The following is a 19,235-nucleotide window of genomic DNA, read 5'->3' as shown; positions in this document are numbered from 1 at the left end:
CTGGAATGACTAAGGGTGGCATTGCCTGCCAAATGAAAGAAGTGGCTTTTACCCCTTAGGCTGAGAGGATCCATTAAACTGTATTGATTTAAGGATTTCAGAGAGGCATTTAGCACTCTATCTAGCACTCTTATCTGTCTTTCCAGAGAGCATTTTAGAAAGATGAGTAGGAGTGATACTGGAGAGGATTTGCTAATACAAGGAGACCTGAATGTGATCAGGATGCCAAGAGACCTACCCCGGTGATCTCCGTGGTTCCTCTGATGAAACCGTGGAGGTGACTAAGAAATCAAGGAATTAAAACTGCTCAAGGGAATATTCAAATTGGAATCAGGAGGCCACTGGGGACTATAATTTATGCACATCTATGGCATCTGAGGGCTTGATATACTGGATTTACAATTGTGTACAATCCCCTCAGTAAAACTGCATCCTGACACGGAATTTAGGGAGCTTGAAGAGATGACATGGGCCTACTCCCGGAGATGGACACATCTCACTGGACCTCAGCGTCCAGGACAATCTATCACTGCACTGACAGCAGGCAGTCAGTCCCTTCCTTGAACGTGTTTTTCTCTCCCCTTTTAAATAATTTCATTAACTTACCTATAGCAGGCAGCTCAATTCATATAAGTCCTGCATTTTTCCCCACATCAGACTGCTGACATGGCTTTGCCCTAGTGTTGTCTTCTGGATTGCAATCCCATAAAGAACCCAAATTAAATCTTTGTTGTCACTGACAGATTAAGATCTGGGGCAGGGTTAATAAAAACAAGTCAGTGCTTTGGGCTCTGTGCTGCTCTGAGCCTTTCATAACATCACTACGTGACTTACAAAGTCGATGGTTGCTCTTTATATGTGGCGGGGACTAAAATCAGCACTGTCTTCCATAGTAGTTTAAAAATGCAGATGGAATTGTGTTTTCATCTCTCCAATTACATAATGATGAGACTGGGGTGCATTTCAAGAATAATTTGAAATTAGAAAAACACACATATCTAAGAAACACCCAACGTGTCAGTCAAACCTCAAGTAAAAAGAAGTACAGGAATTTAGAAAACTTAAATAAGGGACCAGGAAAAAGACTAACTATAATAAAGAAAAAATCTAAATCAACAAGCAACTATAAACCAGAGACACACTACGGGGTATGGAGAGGAAGGATTAGGGTCAAAATAAGGGGGGTTCAATTGTATGGGGAATAGAACCAAAATGAAAATGCATACATTGTGCAAAAATGAAAAATGATGTAAGAATTATATAAAATAAAATCTTAAATAAATAAAATCTTAAAAAAAATAAATAAAAAAGCAAAAAAAAAAAAGTGAAGATCAAAAATGAGAATTCCATATGGGTGGTAAAGGAAAAGGTGGGCATGTGTTTGGAGCAGAGGTCTGGGAGACTGAGACAAAATTTGTGGATCTATTGATTGGAATTGAAGGTCTAAATGTGAAGCTTCTGCTTGATTCTGATAGGTAGCACTGCCGGGTGCAGGCTAGCGGCCTGGTTAATAAAATAGAAGGGTTCAGCCAGTTCTCAGCGGGTATCACCAAAGTCCAAAGTTATCAGAGCTTATATTTAACACAGTTTATTTATGGATACCACTTTTCCCTGTAGCGTCTGCACATTATTCTATTAGTAGATTCAATAAATTGACAGTTTAACAATTATAAACATTTGGAAACAAGTGATAGGATTTGTTCATTAAACGTGACTGTACAAACACACAACCGTTTACAATTACCATGCGGGTGTCTTCAGTTTAAAAAGCTTTTCAGATGCTTGAATAACTCTCATGTGGTCATTGGCTAGGACACTGGCACCCAGGAAAAATCCAACTTCCCAGTAGCTCTGGAGTTTTTCCAAATTTCCCTTTTTCCCAAGAAGGCTACTTAGCTTCACCCCTGGAAGATGGACAGGAAGTACAATGTTACAAATACACAGCAGGCAGAGTTGACTTATTTATTAAAAAGTAAAATTAACTTTTCATTCCTCATTTCACATTAAAATAGCATTGTTAAATTTCTAATTAGTCACTGTAAAAAAAATTAATCAGACTAATCAGAAAGGTACACAGAAGAAAATAAAAATTTCCCTTTAATTTGAAAACTTAAAGATAATAGCCACTGTGGCTTTGATGTTATTTCAGAATTTTTATGTGTCTGTACATGCAAAAATTAAAAACTGAGTCACACCAATACCTTATTATGTAACCTCCCCCCATTATTATATTGCAGATACTTTAGATAATTAAAGAGAAACAGGCTTAAATTCTATCAGCTGAAACACAAATGTTGCAACATATGTACCACAAGAGTAAAATGTGACAGTAATTAATAGTAATTTTATATGCATGACAGTTATTGTAAAGTTACATGACAATGTCTTGATAACTGTTTTGTTATAAGACTTGAAATTAGGTCACGTAAATCCTCCAACTTTGTTTGTTGCAATTGTCTCTGTTCTTCTCATAGCATTATAAATATTCACTTTTCTACTGCCTTGTATTATTTTTTCATTTGTATTTGTTTAAAAAAGAATATATTCCCAGAGAATTGTTTAGTGCCACTAATAGCCATCACATTGAACTGTCAGGAAAATTATCTGAGGTTTGGAAGAAAGGTGGAAAGGTGGGACATGTTATTTCACTGTCATATGGGCTCAGAAGGCTACCCCAGGGCTGGGTAGGGGATATGTAGCTAGTTCACCTCATTATTACAGTTTAATAAAATCTCTGGGCCTCCCCGGTGGTGCAGCGGTTGAGCGCTGGGTTTCGAAGCTGCCTGAAGCCTCTGCAGCGCCGGTTCGATCCCCGGCTGCTCCCCGGCCACCGGAGGAGGGTCCCACAGGGTTCCACATGGCGCGCAGCCCTCTCTTGCCGCCCGCTGCTCCTCTCAGCAGTGTACCCCTCAGCAGTGTGCTTCGGTCCTTCTGCCTGCTCTGCTCCCCGCTCTGGTGAATTCTCTCACCCTCCCACGCTTCTGGCTGTACCCAGTGCTTGCATAAATAAATAAAAATAAATCTTTAAAAAAATAATAAAAATAAAATCTCAAACTTAGAGAAGTGTATTTATTTATTGGAGAGTTTTTTCCCCTATCGCTGGGCTGGCTAACCCATGAGGGGAACTGCCCCCTCCCTGCTCAGGTTGTCCACTAGAGGCTGGACAACACCCACCCAAGCTGTACTGTCCCCCTCCCAGGACCTCATATTGGGGATGGGGAATAGATGTTCTGCAGAACTTGAGAGGACAGCCTAGGGACACTGGGGGTTAGTGAGTTTGGGTCTTGGATACGCCATAGTGGTCACTCCTTCTGTTCCTCAACCAGGAGGACCCAAGGGAAGTACCAAGGGCCTTGGGTCTATCTGTAGGTTTTTGTTCAGTAATGATGCAAATAATATTTGTCCAGTTAAACAGTCCCTAAGATTGATGACCTGCTAGACATAAACCAGTTATTTTTAACCAATCCCAGAAAGCCTATACTAATATATATATATATATTTTTTTTTTTTTGGGTGGGACCTTCGCTGGCGGTCAGGGAACGAACTGGCGCTGCAGAGGCTGCGGGCAGCCTCGCAGCCCAACGCTCAACCGCTGCGCCATCCAGGGAGGCCCAACCTATACTAACATTTCTAAGTTAAATTCTCTGGTTATACTAGCTTCTTAAATGCTCTTTGAACTAGATTACTATTTTCCATAGTGAATAAATTAAATAAAATCTTACATGTCCATTTTATATTCCTGAGAGTTACAAGAATGTAATTCTTGACAATTATATCTTAACAAAACAAAACCTTAAAAAACTTTGTTATTTTTGATCATTTATTAAGTCATAAATATCTCAGAAAAAGTTCCCTTGGGAATTTTTCCTTTGTTGTGGTAATAGAGAAGTTTTGTCACCTTAAAATTTCAAGTGATAAAAAAATTACACATTTGTATGTAATAAGAGCCACACCTTCCTATCTGGACATAATGAAAAACATGAAAACTACAAAGGGAAGAAGAAAATGCAGGTGGAAAATGAGATACTGAGAACCTGAGATACTGTCAATCTCAGTTGCAAATGAGCATTTCCTTATTGGGTCAGACTTGGAAAATAATGGTCCAGAACTGGTCTAGCAGGAAATCAAAATGTTAAACTTTTATTTATTTTTTTAAAGAGTTATTTATGCATACAGGAACTGAGGTATAGGCCAGAGGTGTGAGGGTGGTGAGAGGATTCACCAGAGACAGTGGAGAACAGAACAGGTGAATCTACTGAAATACACTGCTGAGGGGAGCAGCGGGTGAGGCAGGAGAGGTCTACCATGCCATGTGGATAGCTTCCTGGACAGGGAGCAAACTCCTGCAACAGTGGCTGCGGATTGCTTCATAGTGCTGTGTCTTAACCCCTTGCCCCACTAGGGAGGCCCCCAAATGTTAAACTTTTAAATAGGGACTATGAAAATGTTTAAGAGTAATATTAAAATAATAGCTTAAAAGCAAAATTTGCTATTTACTTCCCCTGCCTGAAGTTCACTCTATGAAGATAATATTTGGCCTTGGCCATTGCATAAATTTATTACATGATTGTGTCACCTAGTCATTCAACTTTTGGACAAGGTGCATTCTTTCTTTAGGGCAAATAGTATTATGGCTTATAGGTGTGCCATGATTTATTTACCCAAATGCAGATGATGGTCAACACTGTACATATAGTTCTGTATATTTGTTAATTACTTCTTTGTAGTAAAAGTCCTAAACCTAGATTTGTTGGGGGCAGAAAATGTACCCATTTTAAATGTTGATACATTTTGCCAAATGTTGTACTAATTTATGCTCTCACAGATGGTACCTGAAAATAATCTTTTGTCCACACTTTCCAATTATGGGTACTATTAGCCATTCATTTTTCATAACCAGATAGAGGAAAAAAGAAACATAACTTTCTTAATCACTGAGATTGTCTTTTAATATGTTTGTACTTCTTTTGTGAATAAGTTTTTATGTTCTTTCATATGATATAGGTAACCTTTCACATGATGTATGAAATATAAAGATGCTAATCTTTTAAGTATGGCACTAAGCACATAACTCTAGTTTTTTTATATTTAGGGGTCTCTTTCTCCTCTCTGCCTCCCTTCTCTATCTTCCCTCCATCTACTCCCCTAAGAAATAGAAGAGTAGATACACATATTAGGACATAAAATTTGTTCGATATTTTGGATTACCTCCATACAATAGTCTCAAAAGCAGCATTATACTTGGTCCCAGACTACAACTTTTTTTTTTTTAAGATTTATTTATATGTACAAGAACCGGGGTACAGGCCAGATGCATGGGAGGGGGAGAGGATTCACCAGAGACAGAGCAGAGAGCAGAACAGGCAGACAGATGGAAGGCACTGCTGAGGGCCGCAGCGGGCGAGACAGGAGAGGTCTGCTGTGTCATGTGGGTTTCTCCACTGGAATGGAACCCACGCTGCAGAGGCTGTGGATAGCTTCACGGTGCAGCCCTCAACCTGCTGTGCCACCGGGGAGGCCCCAGACTGCAACATTTTTAAGGCTTTATATCCATAGGGTTCAACTATTAAAACATGATTGTTCATGTACAATGATAACTTTTTACCAAGTCCTTACCAGCTATTTTCTTTATTAAAATTTTTTTGACTAAATTTATAAGCAACAAACAGTATGTTATTGTTTTAAATACCAATACTTGGATTCAGTAGGGCAATTTTGACAATGTTCTAATTCAAATGGCTGACTTCTAAGAATTGAAGACTTTTTGATAGTTTAGTTTCTACTTAGCATTTATAACTGCTATTAGACTCGCTTTAGACTGTTTTAATGGAGAAAGCTAGGAGACAGAAGTTTTACTGAACACTCATAAGCCTTAAACTGTGCAAAGCACACTGAAAATGCAACTCTTTCAATCTATGTGATAACACCAGTTAGAAATTATCTCCCTTTTACAGTGTGGGGAAAAAAGCTCAGAGATATTTAGCAACTTTTTTAAGGTCATACAGCCCATAATTAGTAGAGGATATATGTTCTTTTCATTACAAAAAAATTAAAAGATACAAGAAAACACACTACAATGAATCAAAATATTTTCAGTGATTGTCTGCATTTTGCTATTGTTTTATCTCTCTGAGTACTTCTACTCAGCCATTTCAAACTAAATTACAACATGACACTTACCCTTAGATACTATTCCTATTCAATTATTGCACCTAACAAAAATACTTGCCTCATGCAATATCTGATCTTGATTCAAATTTCTTAATTGTTCCCCAAATGTCTGCAATACCTTTTTTTCAAACCAGAATTCAATCAAGCATTAAGAATTGCATTGGTGGGCTTCCCCAGTGGCGCAGCGGTAGAGCGCTGGGTTGTGAAGCTGCCCGCGGCCTCTGCGGCGCCGGTTCAATCCCAGGCTGCTCCCCGGCCACTGGAGGAGGGTCCCACATGGCGCGCAGACCTCTCCTGCCGCCCGCTGCTCCCCTCAGCAGTGTACTTCGGTCCTTCTGCCTGCTCTGCTCCCTGCTCTGGCTCTGGTGAATTCTCTCACCCTCCTGCGCTTCTGACTGTACCCAGTGCATGTATAAACAAAACAAACAAACAAGCAAACAAATAAAGAAAAACATGCCTCTATTAAAAAAAAAAAAATCCTCAAAAAAAAAAAAAAAAAAGAATTGCATTGGTTTCTTATGTCTCTAAACTAGTTCTTTCTACCTAACCAATCCACCCACACATTTTGCCCATGACATTGACCTTTTGAAGAGACCAAGAGGGCTGTCCTGTAGCAAGTCCTTAGGTTGTGGACCTGTAGGCACTTTGTAGTGTTGGCGCACAGTGGTCTCTAGCCACTCTGATTCCTGTTAACTAAACAATAGAGCTTAAGATTTGGGTTAAACATTTTTGGGTAGACTGTGTCTCAGGAGATGCTGCTTACTCCTAATGCGTGACAAGAGGAGGTAAGGTTGGATCTTCTCACCATCAGGAGTGCTAGCTGGATCACTGACATCTGGATCCCAGCAGGAGATATTTACAAATAATTGTGTGGGCACATTTGTTCCTTGGTGATTAACAAAACATCTGTGATTAAGCTTTGGCACCACATAAATATGGTAAGTAAATGAAAAACAACTAGGTTTCACTTAATGGTTTTAATTCTAATTGATGATCCTTGCTAGAATCATTATTTCAGCATCACTGTCAATATCAGTTTTAGCATCTCATCTACTTCATTAGCTTGAATTTGCTTGAAGAATAGATATTCCTGAAGCATAGTACACTGAATATGTAGCATTCTCTAAAAAGAGCTTTACACCAGCAACTGGATGAATTATAGTATCTCTCAAAAAGAAGGTAAAGTACTTAATTCCTTCCCTTTAATTTCTAATTTTCTAAGAAACTGATCACCTCTGAATTGCTCTGTGGTTGGTGATGGATTTTGTTTTTCTTTTGATTTTGTCTTTTTGGTTTTCTTTATAGACTCATGGACATTTATATTCAATAATAAAATTTTTATTTTTATTGTTTTCTGAAAATGAGATTCAACAGTGGTTTGTCCAAATTCATGCTCACTGTTTTCTCATTACATCCTCTTTACTGTTGAAGACCATAACCTATATTCTGACTCTCTCATGAAACATCTCAGTTGAAAATCCTACAGAAAATGGGAGAATCATTTTCTATTTAGTTAAACTTCGAATTTTACTTTTATGTCTTGTGAAACTGAAAGTAGGAGAAAATGTAAGATACAATGCTGTATTTTAAAATCCTAGTCTAAATACTCTAAAAATCAATAATTATTCAAAAACTGGGAAAGTAAAACATCATGAAACAATTACTAACAGCCTGAAACAAACACATACAAACCAGAATTAAGTCTTTAGGCAACAGGTTTTGACAGTTAAGAATGGTTTCTGACATTAGAGATCTCAAACAATATAATATGTTTAGAAAGTTTCAGTTTTAGAGATCATTTGATGACATCTTAATTTTTAATGATTTACCCTTTGGAAATAAATCAAAATTTCAAAATGTACCTCATGAAGGAATGTCATAGAAAAGTCTTTTACTTAGAAATTTGGTAATTCAGACTAATTTGTGTTATATGCAAGGAACCCACAGAAGGAATGAGAGAAAACAAAGTATAAAATTTTGATTAATGTTTCTCAAAAAAGTACAAACTGTATATCTTTAAAACAAGTCAAATATGTTGTTAATCAATCTGGTTTTTATTTTATATCACTAATTAATCATTGCTATATTAGATGACTTAGAGTTTTTCCTTGAAAAGTCCTTTAATTCTATTTTATCATGGGAAAATTAATTTCAGGCCAATCTATGTTGATGAGTTGATGAGCATAATGCACAACAGTATATAATCTAAAGTAGTGAGTCTTAACTGTCTTTTATTATTAAGGAAATACTTTAGAGTATATGTCGCTGTAGAAGCCTAAAACTTTGCTTTTATAGTCACTAAAAATCCGTCACTGCAATATTTTAAGTCTGTGTATGTTTTGAAATTTTCAAAATTTTAAATTTAACTTCATATATTTCCAAATGCTTATTCACATGTATTATGAATAACTTCTTGGAAAATATTATGTGTAAGCTTAAGATCTATAGTTTATTGATTTGATACATTTGCAGATTGCAAAATGATTCCACATAGCATTAGCTATGTCCCATAATTACCATTTCATTTTTGTGGTGAGAATAATTAAGTTCAACTTTCTTGATAGAGAGCTGGTCATTTTGATCTACCTTTAAAAATGGGAATTTAGAATAGATATATTTCAAACACTGTATTACTGCTTTACCCACATATACAAATCACTGTCAATTTCTGTAATGATTCAGAAGCTTCAACCAGACTTCATCTTAAGTTCAAGAATGGATGAATAAAAATTATTTTTAAATAACTGGCACATAGTTTTGTATAGATTTTGAAAATTAACTTTAGATTAAAAATGTTACTATAATCATTATTTCTGAGTAGCATATTACCATGTATTTTCTCTGATTTCATCTGCAACTGGAAAAAAAAAACCCAAAAAACTTCAAATAAAGCTTTGTATATTGAAACTACTGCAATCCAGCAGTGATATTTTGTAATTCATTCAACCTGGGCCTTTAAAAAAGTGCTCAAAGGCCTCCCCCGTGGCACAGCGGTTGAGCGCTGGGCTGCGAAGCTGCCCGCAGCCTCTGCAGCGCCAGTTCGATCCCCGGCCGCCAGGCGAGGGTCCCACATGGCGCGCAGACCTCTCCTGCAGCCCGCTGCTCCCCTCAGCAGTGTACTTCGTCACTCTGCCTGTTCTGCTCTCCACTCTGGCTCTGGTGAATTTTCTCACCCTCCCCGCTTCTGACTGTACCCCAGTGCTTGTATAAATAAAGAAATAAATCTTAAAAATAAAATAAAATAAAAAGTACTCAAGGTGGCCTAGGGGTTAAATCTCAGTGCTATCACCACTACAGTCTGAGTTTTCTCCCTGGTCAGGGAGTTAACCCACATATGGCGCCGCAGGCCTCTCCGGTCTGTGGCGCTGCTCCCTTTAGCAGTATATTTCAGTAAATGCACCTGTTTTGCTCCCCACACTGTCTCTACTGAATCCTCTTACCCCCGCAGCTCTGGCCTAAGTTCCTGTTCTTCTACGCAAAAAAAAAAAATTTACTGAATACTCAAACTTTATTTTGCTCAGAGACTTCCCAGAACATTGCATCCAGTTTTATTTTAGAGTTTTATATTTTTAAGATTTATTTATTTATACAAGAGCTGAGGTACAGGTCAGAGGCACAGGAGGGTGAGAGAATTCACCAGACAGAGTGGGGAGCAGAACAGACTGAACCGAGCAGATGGACCGAAGACACTGCTGAGGGGAGCAGCGGGTGACGCAGGTGAGGTCTGCGGCACCATGTGGGTATCTCCCTGGCTGGCCGGGAATCAAACTGGTGCTGCAGAGGCTGTGGACAGTTTCACAGCATGGTGCTCGACCCACTGCACCACAGGGGAGGCCCCTATATCCAGTTATTTTATAAGTTCCTCCCAACCTATGTGAAAAAGTCGAGAACTCATTTTTCTTTAAAGGGAAATTTAAAAGAAATTCTCCAGTTAAAAATCTTAAAGAAAAAGTCTTCTATAATTCATAACTTCACTAAGATTTACTTTTTATCCAAGAAAAATATGGCAACATAGTTCACTGTCTGCTGTAATAATTCCTGCAAGAGTTGGAAAAGTTCTCTGAAACAGGTGGTTACCCAGAGAGCAAGATCTGATTACCAAGGAGAGTATTCCTGCATTCAGAATATTAAAAATAAATGTTACCCACATCAGCACCAAGACAATCAGACAAAATTCGTTTAGTAAGATGCCCTAATTTCTTTAAATTCCAAAGAAATGTCAGTAGATGAGATGCTTAATAGGTAAAAGAGAGGCTCATTCTATCAATGGCTTCAATTCAGACATAGTCTCTAAGGAGACTCAGTCACTGCCAAGATTTGGGGCTTTGGGAAGCTTCACCCCAACACCACTGAAGTCACAGGGACAGGTGTGCATGTGGGAAACAGAAACAGGAAATATTAGAGCTTCCCCCTCCTGCTCCTTTTAAAGCACCAGGAAAGCAGTATCAATCTAAAATAGAAAACATTCCCAATGTTCCACAAGACACTGCCTTACTTAGGAGTTGGAGGTTCAATGCTGAGTCCATATTGTAAATATCATTTTGAGATGGAATAATAAATAGTAAACAGGGGATTTTTAAAAACTAGTATAAGTTAAAAACTCAACTACATCCCAATGTCAAGATTCTGAACTAAAGAAATTTAAATGAGATAGAAAGCAAAAGGACTATCAATGGTTCTTTTGCTTTGCACCAAGTTGGGTACAATTACTTAATTTCCATGTAAATTCCCAAACTGTAATTACCAACTTTCCGGAGCTCAAAGGAAGATTCAAACTGGTGCCCAGCTGCCAGGAGGAGGACCGCATAATTAATTCCTGACTGTAGTGTTGGCTCAGATTCAAATGCCTTTTTGAACCTATAAAGAAAAAGCAAATGTATGAGTTTACTTTCTCAATCTTGAAACCCTGAGTGTGCAATGACTTCTGTTTGCATAACTCCAATGCCTGAGCAAGTAAAAATATTCCACTGGCCTTCACCCCAGAATCTAATGTGCTATTAGGATTTAATGCTTAAGTAACTGCATATCCTCACCCTCAGTTCAACTGCATTCCGCACTTAACTCACCCTACCTAAGTAGCCTAGCCTTTCACAAAAGCCTCTCTTCAACAGTCTACCAGGAGAGAGAGAAAGAATATACAAACAGAAGAATTAAAAAATGAAAAACTTGCACATATTTTTTACAGTGGCTTTTAAAAAGCTGTAAAAGTATACAAAGCAGTGAGGATCACTTAGGTAACATACCGAAACAAATGGTTCCAAAAGAATGATATAGAAATAAAATATTGAATGTCAGTTGCACTACAACATTAAGAAAAACAGAGATTTTTGTCTGTACATACTAATTTTGGGTCAAAGAGAAAATAATAATCCTTTTCTGTATGTGCATGTAACTGAGTATCAATCTTTGAAAACACTTCACCATTTGAAAAGACTTCTGTGTTTGCACACAAACTGCATTTTAAGGGAAAACTTCCTGGAACCTGTTCAAGGATTTCCTCACATATATCATTTAACATATGACAAAATTCAACATTATTTCTTTTGGGAGCATGAAGAAGAGGAAATTTAAAACAACTGCCCCGGTGACCAGTAGAAAGTGCCTGAGACAAATATGTAAAATGAAAACTTTGTTTTAAAAAATCAGATAGGGGCCTCCCTGATGGCGCAAGGGGTTAAGACGCAGCTATGAAGCTGTCTGCAGCCACTGCAGCACGAGTTCGATCCCGGCCAGGGACCTACCCACGTGGCGCAGCAAACCTCTCCTGTCTCACCCACTGCTCCCCTCAGGAGCGTATTTCAGTTGATCTGCCTGTTCTGTTCCCCACTCTGTCTCTGGTGAATCCTCTCACTCCCCACAACTCTGGCCTGTACCCCAGTTCTTACATGCATAAATTAATAAATCTTAAAAAAATCAGATAGAGGAAAATTTAAAGACTAAATACTGAATGATCATTTGATGATACCAAAAGGATTAAGTAGGGAAAAATACATTACAATTCCAAAATAAAGGCATTCTTATTTAAATTGTTAATGGTGTAAGAGAGGGACAGCAAAAGGGTATCAAGCGCACTGGTGTATATTATAGTGAATTCTTGGTTACTATATATACTTGAAATTTTTCATGACTTAAACTTATAAGTTATTCTTCAAAAGAAAAGAAAAATATATTTTTCTGACTATTGAGGACCATGTGCCCTTTTTAAGGATCTTACTTTTTAGCAGAGCAAATGTTCTTGATTAGAAACAGAAGTCAAATTAATATTAATCTTAACTACTTGGCTTGAATACCTACTTGTGTGGAATAGGGAAAAAAAATTTCCAACTGCATTACTGTTGATGATTAAAAAGTATTTTTATCTCTCTAAATGTACAGTTGTTTCCTCTTTTCTAAAATGAAAAAAGCCTATACCCCAGACTGCTGATGTTCAAAGCCAGTCATATAAAGGACAGACAAGATTTAGGTGTCGTAGGCTCATAATTCTTAAAGGTCTTTGTGTTTATTCAGAGGCAAGTAGGAGGTCCCAGTAAGAAAGTATGTAGAAGAAAGAAGTTGTACACTTTTTTTCGTACTAATTTATATCAAAATACATAGTATTTTTCGGGCCTCCCTGGTGGCTCAGGGGGTTAAGACGCAACTTATGAAGATATCCACAGCCACTGCAGCATGAATCCAATCCCCAGCCAGGGAGCTACCCACATGGCACAGCAGACCTCTCCTGTCTCACCCACTGCTCCCCTCAGCAGTGTATTTCAGTAGATCTGCCTGTTCTGCTCCCCACTCTGTCTCTGGTGAATCCTCTCACCCCCCACACCTTTGGCCTATACCCCAGTTCTTGTATGTATAAATAAATAAATAAATCTTTTTTAAAAACGTAGTATTTTTCAACAACTGTATTCTTTCATTTCCCCTGCAACCAAAGAACATGAAATATTTTTTCTTGAAGATATTAAGAATATGCAAAAAGCAACACACTCAAATCAGTCAGTATTGGACTGAACACAGGAATTCCTATGTGTCCAAACCAGCCACAATGAAAAGTTGGACTTGTATCTATTTTTCTGTTATCATAATTTATATTTTTATATTTTAACCAAGATATAAATACCAATAAAATGAATAATTTATATTTTTGTAGGGCTCATAGCACTCCATAGCAATATATTTTGTACGGGGGAAAAAGTCTTAATATTTTCTGGAGATCAAAATTACAAGTAGATCTATCACAAAGTAACTCCTGCCACAAATTATTAATATACCACCCACAAGAAGTGAGAATTCTCGTATATTGTAAAAGCAAATTAGTATAGTATTTCTTGGCAGAAATTTCCCAATCCCTATCAAAATCATAAAATTTTTTAAAAGACCCAACTATTCATACCTGCTGATACAATTACACATCTACAAATTTATACTAAGAAAAAAACATTCTACAACACAGAATGAAATGTATTCCAAATATTCAAAAGCTATATAGTCATTTAAATTGTAGATGAATATTCAATGCTTGTTTCTAAGAAAGACATAGTAGTCTACTTGAAAGCCATCACTTCTGCTAAAACAACTAGGGGGAAAAAGTTAACACCACCAAAACATTTTAATAGACATTTGAGATCTACGGAAGCACAGCCATCACAACATAACATTGAACTATAAACCCAAGAAGGAAAATATCCCTCCAAAATAAGCTAAATTGCTTTTGTTATCTAGTGGGGTATTTGCTGATTCTGACCCATAAGATTAAATTTGGATTTGGCATAAGGAGAGAAACTCTACCTATTTGAAACTCTACCAGGAAAAGAGAAACTAGTGGATTTCCTGATAGTTACATGGGTTAGCATGGCAGAGTGAAACCAGCAGTCATCCCAAACATGTAGTCAAGGGCAGCTGTTGAATGCTGGGTGGTACAGAAGGCTGAGGGAGGAGGTCAGGCTGAGACAGCAAAATGAAATCTCTCTGTGAGCAGAGAGATTTATGAGTCTTATTTATGAGATGATAAACAAGAGGGCAAAAACAGGCAAGAGGTGCTGACTCACAAATAATTCAGCTGTTGAGGTTTATAGACAGGATTTTAAAACAGTAATTACAAATATAGTAAAGAAAAGTAAGAAAAAGATGGGCAAATGGATGAACGGCACACAAATTTAAGAGTTGATATCTTAAAAAAAACCCTAAATAACTAATTTGATTCAATTAAAAAAATCAAATAATCAAACTGAAATATGCAATACCTGAAAATAAGGATTTATTGTCTGGGTTTAACAATAGACCATACAGAGCATAAGATAATTTGGTGAACTAAAAATAGGTAAATGAAAAGTACCTTAACTACAGAGAGGGGAAAAAGGGTAAAGTAACAACAAAGCATGAGGACAAGAAGGACATAGTTAAATGGTCTAATATCTATATTATTGTAGCCCCAGAAAAAGAAGAGGGACAATATGGGTCATAAGAAACATATGAAGACAGGGCTTCCCTGGTGGCACAAGGGATTAAGTCACAGCACTATGAAGCTATCTGCAGCCTCTGCAGCACGAATTAGATCCCTAGCCAGGGAGCCATCCACATGGCATAGCAGACCTCTCCTGTCTTGCCTGCTGCTCTCCTCAGCCGTGTATTTCAGTAGATATGCCTGTTCTGCTCCCCACTGTCTCTGGTGAATGTTCTCACCTCCCCGCCACCCCCTTATACCTCTGGCCTATACCCCAGTTCTTATATGCATAAATAATAAATCTTTAAAAAAAACACATGAAGACATATTAGCTAAAAAATATTCCAACACTGGTGAAAATAATAACCCATAGATTCAAGAATCTCAGCAAGTCTCAAGTAGAATGAAAAAAAAAAAATCACCACATTCTAAATGCTTTGAAAATCAGCCAGAGGAAAAAAAGATGCATTTCCTTCAAAAGCGCAATAAAATCAATAGTTGACTTTGCAATACAAACTGGTAACCTAGAAGATACCATAACATATTTAGAATGAGTTAAAAAAAAAAGTTGTAAAAAGGACATTTTCAAATGAGGGCCTCCCTCGTGGCGCAAGGGGTTAAGCACAGCACTGTGAAGCTATCTGCAGCCTCTGCAGCACGAGTTCGATCCCTGGCCAGCCAGGGAGCTACCCACATGGTGCAGCAGACCTCTCGTGTCTTGCCCGCTGCTCCCCTCAGCAGTGTATTTCAGTCGATCTGCCTGTTCTGTTCCCTGCTCTGTCTCTGGTGAATCCTCGCACCCCCCACACCTCTGGCCTGTACCCCAGTTCTTGTATGCATAAATAAATAAATCTTTTACAAAAAGATATTTTCAAATGAGCAAAAACTAGGGGAATTAGTTACCAGCAGCTCTACACTAGGAAATATGTAGATATTCTATATCTTCTTAATCCATTCATCCATCATTGGGCCTTTAGATTGTTTCCATACCATGGCTCTGGTGAATAGTGCTTCACTGAACAGAAGATGCATATATCCCTTAAAATTACTGTTTTTGCATTATTTGGATAGACATTTAAGAATGGGATTGCTGGATCATACGGTAGACTGGTTCAGCCCCTATGGAAAGCAGCATGGGATTTTCCCAAAAAATAACATTGTATTTATCACCTGATTTCAAACAGGTTCTAACAGAGGTGAGTACTATATTATGAAGTGAGTGATGAAGTCTTTATAACAAACACTTGGTTCTCTTTTTGCATTTGCATTGAAATGTTCAACAGGTCAAGAATAAAGGAAATATTCCTGAATTGATTATCTCTAGCTAAAGAGCGTGCATCCACTCTCCATCAAATAAGAAAATGAGCTCAAGTCAAATTCTATCTAGCTGTCACTTTTCCTTCTTTGTGATATAACAGTTGGATTCTTCCTGTGAGACATACAAGTAATTAAATTAGAAATTCATGGTGCTTTCCATCTCTAGGGATATTTCTGCAATTATCACTCATAACAAAATTCAGAAACAAAGCAGGACAGAATGAGGAAAAAAAGGAGTGACAAATCACTCTGTTGATTTGATCTGGAGATGGAGGGGCTCTCTTTAATTCAACCAACTAGTTTGTACATAATCTCTATTAATTAGAAAAATCAGGGAGAAAATAAAAGAACTCCTTTTACTATTCACATTCTTTTTCCAAAAAAAGAAAATTGTGCTACTTTTTTTAAAACTGAATTTTCTTCTGGGTATACAGTGAAAAAAATTGAAAACTAAGAAACTCAGAGACATTTGTATACCAATGTTCAATAACAGCCTGCTACAAAAAGACAAATGACATCTAATTCCCACTTATATGAAGTATACACAGGAGTCAAATTCTTAGAGACAGAAAGTATACTGGTGGCTGCCAGGCAACGGCAGGAGCAGGAGTAGAGAATCGGAAGTGGTTTAATGGGTATAGAGTTTGAATTTTGTAACAGGAGAATTGTGGTTGGTTAGTGGTGATGGTAACAATATGAATTACTGAATGCCAGGGAATTGTATCCTTTAAAAGAACTAAAGTGCTAACTTTGATTCTATGCAAAACTCTCCCATCATTTGAAAGACTACTACTATTCCATCACACAGGTTCTTTCCCCTTGTTTAACATTTTCCCATATATTGGACATTTAGGTTTCTTCCTTTAAGTTTTTTTTTTTTTAGCCAATTTAGTGAATGATTTCTTTAAGAGAGTTTCCAAGAACACACCTGGATTAAAAAACATAAATTACTTCAAGGCACTTGGTGCATAATACCAAAGTGCTTACCAGCAAGTTCTTAACAATTCAGATTCCCAAAAGCAATGTAAGAGAAAGACTTTTACACTGCACTTATGCCAAAATAAAGTAGTCTCATCTTTTTTTAATCTTTGCTAATTGATGACAATACGAAGGCATAGTTCATGATTTTATTTGACTGCTCTGGAAAGTGAATAGTTTCCCCATATACATTTATCCCTCCAATAACTGCCAATGAACTCCTATCAAAATGCAAAAAAACATTTTAAGAAGGTTATGAAATGGAAGGAGATACTCTTGGGAAAGTTCTGAAGGGGATGCAGAGGAATGGCCAGAGGTTTAAATTTAATCTTTTTTTAAAAAAGATTTATTTATTTATAAGAAACTGGGGTATAGCCCAGATGCGTGGGAGGGTGAGAGGATTCACTAGAGCCAGAGGAGGGAACAGAACAGGCAGACTGACGAAATACACTGCTGAGGGGAGCAGCGGGCGAGACAGGAGAGGTCTGCTGCGCCATGTGGGACCCTCGCCAGCTGGCTGGGATCGAAGCCACTCTGCAGAGACTGCGGACAGCTTCACAGTGCAGCGCTCAACCACCTGCGCCAACAGGGAGGCCCTAAATTTAATCTTATAAGGATATGAAGAATAGTAAGGATTTAGGAAGAAGAAAATAACAGCAAATATGGTGAAAATCTAAACAGTCAATAAAAAAGAGAATGATCATAGTATCAATTATGGTTAATCTATAAGGTTTGTGAGGTTGGGGGGGAGGGGATGAGGGAAGGGTCAAAGAGATAGAGAATACAATGGTAGGGAAAAAAGTCAATTATGGTTAATCTATCCACAAAATGGATCCACTAAAACACAATCTCCAGGGACAAAGAAATCCACATTATTGAAGAACTTCCCAAGCGATTCTGATATCCAGCCAGGGTTAGAAATGATTGCTTTGATTCACTGAATGAAACACCCCTAGTCTTCATTATTCTTTTTCCTTTCAATATAACACCTGGCAAATGTATGGTTCTCCCATTTATTCCTCTGACAAATAGATCACATAAAAGAAGTCTTAGTTGCTTTCTTTAGGTGCCCAATATTTGTTATTCATAATTAAGAATCTCCACCATGATATATTAAATATTTTCATTCTTGGACTTCGACTTGGTCATGTCATAACAGAGCTTCATCCAATCTATCATTTGCTGACTGTGGCATTAAATCAAAGACAAAATATGAGACCAGAGTTCTTGATTACAAAGCATTGGTGGGCACCTTTGTTTTCCCCAAGTCTCCAGGTTATCCTTTAACTCAGCAGCCATCTAAATCTAGACACCAAGAAGCTGGGTCTCACAACCCACACAGAACACATTGTATTCTAAAAATGAAAATCCTCCAACATTTGTAAACATCTAATAGATACAATGAAGTACTAGGCAAAAAAAAAAAAAAAAAAAAAGATGTCAATGGAATGATGGCAAATAGGACTCTGGGGCTTTGGGGTCTAATGGAAATAGAGATAATACAGAGAAAGGTATCTTAAAGCCAAGGAAAAGAAAAAACGGCTAATCTGACAAATGGAAAATAGACATCGGTCTTTATTTGTATGTCAATTGGTCTGTTACATAACTCTTCCAAAGTAAAGCCAACTCTATTAATAATGTAAAAACTAAATCTTTATTAGGCACACATTACTGTTTGAATAGTACCGTCACTGACGTAAAAGAAATTTTGTTGATAAGGCAAAGCTGTCTGTTCTTTCCCAAGTTACTATGGAAAAATGAACATATTAATGAACATATGAAAGCCTTAATGCTTTTAATTTCCTGGCTATAGATCTTTTTTTGGCACTGCAACAAGAGAGTCATGATTATTCTAATACAGTACAGGTACCTAATTTCCCTTCAAAGTTTTGAAAATGACTTCATAATTCCCCTTAAAAATGAGAATACTGGGCCTCCCTGGTGGTGCCAGGGGTTAAGCACCGCACTATGAAGCAATCTGCAGACTCTGCAGCACGAGTTCGATCCCCTGGCCAGCCAGGGAGCAACACAAATGGTGCAGCAGACGTCTCCTGACTCGCTCGCTGCCCCCCTCAGCAGTGTATTTCTGTCGATCTGCCTGTTCTGCTCCCCACTCTGTCTCTGGTAAATCCTCTTACCATCCACACCTCTGGCCTATACCCCAGTTCTTGTATGCACAAATAAATATATCTTTTTAAAAAATTATTTTAAAAATGAGAATACCATCATGCTTAAAAACAAATGTGATTTCAAGCAATCATTGCTTATCCCATGTGACCCCAAAACATTCTTGGTATATGAAATTCAGACAGGATCCGTATAAAAAGTATACAGACTC

General features: G+C 37.6%; 1 protein-coding gene across 1 annotated transcript in view; it reads right to left on the bottom strand.

The window, feature by feature from the left end:
- The window catches only part of MAP3K5 (mitogen-activated protein kinase kinase kinase 5), a gene marked incomplete at both ends in the record, with an annotated part of 210,548 nt that overhangs the window by 86,312 nt on the left and 105,001 nt on the right, over nt 1-19,235 (bottom strand). The window contains 2 exons of the mRNA XM_084228474.1: nt 1,745-1,904; nt 10,916-11,028. Coding sequence (XP_084084600.1) covers nt 1,745-1,904; nt 10,916-11,028 — 273 coding nt within the window. The remainder of the gene's footprint in view (nt 1-1,744; nt 1,905-10,915; nt 11,029-19,235) is intronic.

The sequence above is a fragment of the Talpa europaea genome, assembly GCF_964194135.1.
Source record: "Talpa europaea genome assembly, chromosome: 2".
NCBI lineage: Eukaryota > Metazoa > Chordata > Mammalia > Eulipotyphla > Talpidae > Talpa > Talpa europaea.
The sequence above is the reverse complement of the archived record's forward strand: the minus strand, read 5'-3'. Positions and strand labels throughout refer to the sequence as shown.